Source organism: Xenopus tropicalis, chromosome 6 (genome assembly GCF_000004195.4).
Source record: "Xenopus tropicalis strain Nigerian chromosome 6, UCB_Xtro_10.0, whole genome shotgun sequence".
In the NCBI taxonomy this organism is placed as follows: domain Eukaryota; kingdom Metazoa; phylum Chordata; class Amphibia; order Anura; family Pipidae; genus Xenopus; species Xenopus tropicalis.
This window is the reverse complement of record NC_030682.2, coordinates 48,976,369-48,983,046: the sequence shown is the minus strand read 5'-3', so window position 1 is coordinate 48,983,046 and position 6,678 is coordinate 48,976,369. Positions and strand designations below refer to the sequence as shown.

General features: G+C 35.5%; 1 protein-coding gene across 3 annotated transcripts in view; it reads right to left on the bottom strand.

Moving 5' to 3' along the window:
• Positions 1-2,367: 2,367 nt before the first annotated feature.
• rbms3 (RNA binding motif single stranded interacting protein 3) overlaps positions 2,368-6,678 on the bottom strand; it is a 298,301-nt gene continuing 293,990 nt past the window's right edge. For all 3 annotated transcript variants that reach the window (XM_004915378.4, XM_004915377.4, XM_004915376.4), the window contains exon 14: positions 2,368-6,035. In XM_004915378.4, the coding sequence (XP_004915435.2) occupies positions 6,029-6,035 (7 nt within the window). In that variant the 3' untranslated portion in view covers positions 2,368-6,028. The remainder of the gene's footprint in view (positions 6,036-6,678) is intronic.

The following is a 6,678-nucleotide window of genomic DNA, read 5'->3' as shown; positions in this document are numbered from 1 at the left end:
TGGCCTAATAGAAACCTTTTCAGTTTGTCTAAAAACAGGATTCAGTACAATTAAATGTAGTCCAGAACCCTACATAATCTCACATTGAATGATGAATAATTTTCTTAAATAGCACTGAGTGGGGAATAGAGAACAGAGAGCAATACTGTCAATAGGCACATATAGCTCGTTATTGGGGGTATAATCTCAAAGCCTGGAAGGTTGGGACACACACATATATATATGGTATATATATTTTCACAAATTCACAAAACTGCCAAAACATTTGTGAAACTGCAAAAAATCTGTAAAATTTGGCTACCACACAGGTTTTTTGACGCGTGCAACTTTTTTGATGCAACCACAACTTTTTCCTCACTTGTGCAATTTTTTGCTGCGCCAAATTTTCTTTTGACAATGCCACTTGTATCACATGGCCAATCAAAATTACGGAAAAAAAATTACCCCTTACTTTAAAATGAGGATATTAAAAGTCATCTTGGAGTCCCATGACGGCATAAAGTAGGCCACAGGCCTCAGGCCATTTCGGGATTCTAACTCATACTTAGGGGCATATTTATTATGCTGTGTAAAAAACAGCGAGAAAATTCGCCACACATCGCCAGGCTTCGCCGTGTAAAAATGGCGTTAAAATGGTGTAAAAACTGCGTAAAATCGGCGTAATATCCGGCGTTCAGATGGCGATCTTACTCCGTTTTTTCAGCGAATTAGTTTTACACAGCATAATAAATACGCCCCTATAGTGTATACAGAAGTGCATTGCCCCCTTGTGGCTATAATGATGCTGGATTTCTGGGAAAACAATAACCATATAGTTCTTGAGTCTCCACTTCTGGAATTCTCCTTCTTTGCAGGTCTGTTTCTCAGGAGTGAAATTTGCTGCTGCCATATTGTTCCAATAGTACATGTAATCAGTAAATGGCAAAGTACAGCAAGTTTTGCTTTCCGTAGCAATTACAGTTACAAATAACCTTAACTCTTTGTAATGAATCTACGTTGTATATTGGAAACTGCTTTAGAATTAAATTTGCTTTCATTATACAAAACATTTTACATTGCATTGTTTACAATCCTATTAACTTCAGCAACAAATAACAATTTTAATAAATAAATGGCTTTTGCCTAGTCCTTTTTTTTGCTTGATTAATCTTTGTAATCATATACTGCATCTATTTAGAAGATTCTTGTTCAGTTTGTCAGGCTCATGTCCCTTCTGGGAGTTATTCAGCCGATCTTTTATTTCCTTTATGCATAACTACCATAGTAACTGCTCCTGTAAGTGAATTGCCGTAAAGTTTTTTAACATTATTTGCTCAAATTGTTCTTTAATGCCCTACGTTTGTTGAGGCCGAGATCACTATTTTGTTCTGAGTCTCTCTCTCTCATATTATACACTGTAGCTGTATATAAAATCAGAAATCAGTGGTAAATGTCACATATGGCTTCAAAATGTTCCATGTATGTAGCCCCAGGTGAATCCTACATGCACCACAGACAGAATATTTCCAATGCAATGTGCTATAAACTCTTGTCGCCCCATTACTTCCCTGTCACCTTCTTTGTTTCCTTTCTTTATTTAATGCTCCTTACATTTTCTCACCTTTCATTCCTGTTCTCCCGCTTCCCTCACTCCATTAACCCCTTCTTTTTCTTTCTTTCTTTCTTTCTTTCTTTCTCTTTCTTTCTTTCTTTCTTTTCCCCATTCAGTTTTCTCCTCACTATTTTGTGTTTTTCTTCCCACATTTACTTATTTTCTGCCCTTCTCTGTATTTCTATTCTATTCTGCCTTTTTCTACCCCTTCTTCTTAACATACTACCCCTTTGTCCCCTTTGTTATTTGGCTATAAATGCAGAACCCCCCCCCCCCCCCATGAATGTTCTCACACCCTCATGCTGCACATATTTATAAAGCTGTGCAATGATATGATATATAAATATATGTGTGAAAAATTATGCTGTAATAAAAGCTGAGAAAATTGGGCAACAAGGGGGCTTAAAAATACCATGTTTTTTTGTGGTGTAAAATATTTTATAACCCTTAAGTATTTTCCTATAAAAAGGCAAAATATTTCATTTATGTGAAGAATGTTGAAAAGTGATGAGAGAGTCAGCTGCCAATGCAGGGCCGGAATGTTTTGTATATGTGGAATGGGTTGGTATATGGCTGTAGCAGTGTTATGGGAACAGTAAGAAATATAGACAGATGATATGAAGACAAAGTGATAGACAAGGCACAAACCAGTTTTTATATAAAAACACAAGAGGGAGGGTCATAGATAGCACAAAGCAGGCAAATAGCATCTTTTCTGCTGAAAGACTTGATGTGTGTGCTTAATGATCAATTAACAGATATAAGAGCTAATTTAAAGACAGAAAAATGTTTATTTGTTAGAGAGCTTTCAAACTGCCTCCTGCAACCCCCATGGGTACAACAATTCAAATGTACAAGAAAAGGGAATAGAGAACATATTCAATTTTGATGTCCAAAGGAGCAGATCCAGAGAGGTTCAATGTGTTAGCGTTCTAAGCTGCTGAGTCTCATTCCCAGTCTCTTCAACTAGCAGAGTTGTAAATAGAACGTTTGAGGTGAACAGTCAACAAAAAGATTTAGCGACAGATCAGACGCACTATTTCTGACATGAACACAGCCCTGCTTTGTACACACTGTGTGGTATTTCACATGGGTTTGGCTGTTTACAGTTCATTTAAATCAATGTGACCTGACAGTTTTTTGTTTTTGCTCTGAATTACCCTGTTTGAAATTATAGATGCAATATCAAACTAAATTATATACAGATTTATATTCATGGTTTTCTTTTTCCTAATGGAAAAAACACTTGGATCTCTTTTTTTTTTTTATTTTCTGAGGGTAACTTCGATTCGATAAGGACAGTATGACCAACAGTTTCAACACACTGTGATGTCCAGATTTCAGGAGGAATATGAAGGACAGAGAAACACCTTTAACCTGCTTTTTTTGGCGACGGTACATTGTAAATTGTAACACATCATATCTAGTGTTAGAGAAGGTAGAGGGTGGGGTAGCTCTGACAAAGACCATTTAGACTAGGACACTATTCTCTAACACACAACAAAGTTTCAGAGAAAATTAAAAAAAAAACATATGCCCCAGGCATGAGAAAACTTTCAGAATAGAGACTCTTATAAGATAGCAGCTTAAAATGGATAGATGTTTACACAAGTAAAAATAGCAGCAGTTATTTCAATCGAAATTAGAAGTCTCCTCTGTTTCTTTTCATCTGCCACATGGTAGCTACCACAATAACATAAATGTCGATAAGATTTGAGGCTTTAAAATGAAATTTTTAAAAGAAAACTGTCTTTTTTTATATTAAACATATTTCCATGTAACATTTTTTTTTTCAAATGCATTTATATGATATAAAGACAAGAGCTGCCAGCACTGTATCCTAATACTTAGGCCAAGGATAACTGGCTTGTGTCTTGTCAGCTACAGATGGAGCACCGCTTAACTTGACATCTGGATCATACGACCTACGCTATTTATTTCAATAGGAAAAAAGTTCAGATAGCAGGTGCCAGAAGTCTAAATTGAATGTGCTCCGGTTCTGGATGAGCTGTTGAGCCACAAGTCAGAAATCCCATTTATAGGCACATTATTACAACTGAAATGGAATAGAAATAAAAAAAAATAAAAATAAATGAAGAAACAGATAAGTACAATATGCATACAGTTTGTGGAAAGGCATATTTACTTATTTACTTTTTAGTTTAAATTATTTTTTTCTTTCTATGCAATAACCAAAACCAATTCTTCTTGTATTTGATGTGTAAAACACCCTACAGAGCATTTAAAAAATACTTTTAAAATGTGTAAGGCAGGATAGTATTGATCTATTGTTACTGGATCCTGTTTACTGTATACGACATGGGCTCTAGAGATCCCAACACCCAGTGGCATTAAATTAAAAATACTAATATGAAGGCTTAACTTCATACCATCTTCTAGAACTCCCAAATGGTAGATTCTGCTAAAAAGTAAAAGGCAAATTCTCATGTTGCTCAAGATCGATTAAGGCCAAGAGTGGCCTATTAGATCAATGGACATATGGGTGATAAAATGGCGTTGGGCGTAGATCTATTTAAGATGTTATAGAACCCCAAAGTATACATTCATTTTAGTAATTAGTTTATCAATTGATATATTAGGAGTGGTCTATGATTGGCAATTTTTTATAGGAAAGTCCTGCCTTCTATGGCTTTCTCCCGGCACAGTAAAGCCATAGAGGTTCTGGGAGATGTCTCATTACAACAACATTGCACTGAAACAGTATTGACTGCTTTCTCACTTGCAGTTAGTCGCAGTAGCACGTCTCACCTGTATTGCTGTCAGGCAGATCATTTCCATAGCCTGCAACAGAAAAGCTTCATAGCCTGTCATTTCTTCTGGAGCCAAAAACTGACAGTTGGTATAGTAGAAACTTTTCCATGAATACTCTGACAGACCTGGCAGTCCCCTGAATGAAATTATCCTACAACATATTTTTAAATTCATGGGGATACTAAAAAACAAATGGTAGATAACATTTAAAATCTAAAAATGAACTTTCAACAGGTCAGGTTTGAAAAAAAGGAAGACTCATAACTGTACAAAAGATCAGGTTATGCCATAAAAAACAGGATCTGTAGGTGCCATACATTTCTAATAGTTGGCTTTTTGTTTGTTTTTAACCTTATGCGGCAACTGCTCAAACACAGTGAGATAACCAACTCATCATTAAATGTCTGTACAAACAAAGGTACTACGTAGAATACCAGTGGAAGATAGTTTAAACAAAGATAAAAGTAAAAACTGGTCCGGCCATGTAGGTCAAATAAAGATTAAAAAAAACCTCTATCTTCAGAACTGCGTTAGGGTGTCACGTCATCTTTGGTATAAAATAGGCCATCCATAGGCTGCATTTGATCACAACTAGGAAAGACTATAGAAATTGTCAACAATTTCTTCTATCTATTGCTTTTTTTTTTTTGCACTTTTTTTTTTAACCATATACATCCTACATTTTCAATGCTACTAAGCTACTTTTTTTTCGCAAAATGACAAGCATAGCATACTAAAAAGTTCTTTAAGCTCATAAAAAAGATTGCGGATAAAAAGCACTAATATCTTTTCTAGTGACCACGCTCAGCAACATAAAAAAATAAAAACAAAAAGCAAAAAAAGAGAGAGCATCTAACAAAAAAGAGAGCTGCATTTCTCCCAATGCAGTGTAATCTCTTGTTCTGTGATTTCAGTTCACTGCAAAAAGCTACAGCCATTGATATTTATTTGTATTAACACTGTCGATTAAGTTCATTGAAGTCCCCGGATTGGTCAAATTCTCGCCGACGTTGGTTCTTTATCAACAAAGGTCTTTATCCAATGAAGGAAGGATTTTCATCTTAAACTGTACACCAGTCTTTCATACCAATAAACCCCATACTAACCTATGTACCGAATCACAGGTACAAAAAAAACGCCCTATCAAATATGCCTTAAGATGCTGACCACTTGCTCAGGAATCCTCAGACATCCTTAAAATTAAGGCAATTAATATTCAAGATAAACCTTACATATTCATTCCTGTGGGAAAAAAATGTCAATATAAACAAATCAAAAAATAGCTTATAGAGGAAGACAGTTATGTTTTAGTCTGTTCTTGCTCCCTCTTGACATCGGTTTCGCTGCTTTGAAAGTCTATCATATCTACATCTCCAGATGCCATGGAATTTAAATGTTCTTCCCAATGAAATGTTAACAGCACACTGTTTCCTCGGGCTTTCTCATGACTTAAAAAAGTAGCAAAAATAAAATTGTCAGACTACATAACTAAATTATTTTTTGCACAGCACATAAAAACGGTTTTGTTGAGCAAGGTAGAAAATGGAAGGGGAGGAAAAAAAAGAAGCTTTTATTTAATGCCTGTGCAAAGTGGAAGCCAACTTCATGATGGATGAAGTTTCTTCATTCAAGGCAAAGTTTTCAGACCAACATTCTTAGTTCAATTTATTGTCTGCAAAACAAATTGAAAGGAAAAGTAAGATGAAAAACTTGCATTGTCCGACATGAGCCTAGAACAATTTCAAGGATATTAAAGTGTCTGGGCTGACAAATTAGTAAGATATATAAAATAATTTTCATGATTATCAAGTAGCAGTTTGCTGAAGGCCGATAAGGATTCTGTGCTTGGAGGCACAATGCAAATGGCCCTCATAAACTGTATACATAAATAACTGACATTTTCCCAAATTGTTTTCTAGATTTTTACAGCAGCATCATAGATTTGCTTATTCATATCATAGACTTCTGTATTAAAATGGTGATTCTTTCTGCTTCATGATACATTGTTATATAACTGAACTAATATATATTATTGTGTGTGAATGAGCAGAGTGACACTGGGTTCCAGAGGTTCTTAAACTGGCCATTCACCTTCCTGTATTTTTAATACATGCATACTGGGAAACCAATCCAAGCTAATATATTTGCTCCACTGATATCAGTCAGTTATTCTATCAGACATGGCGGAAATTAAATCTCCTGATGCACTGCTAGTTTATGGTGAAGCATACCATGTATAGCCAATAGCCGCTCATACAGTATTGTCCTGGTTTGATTGGATACCTACAAGTTTCTCTCAGAGTATGGTTTCCTTT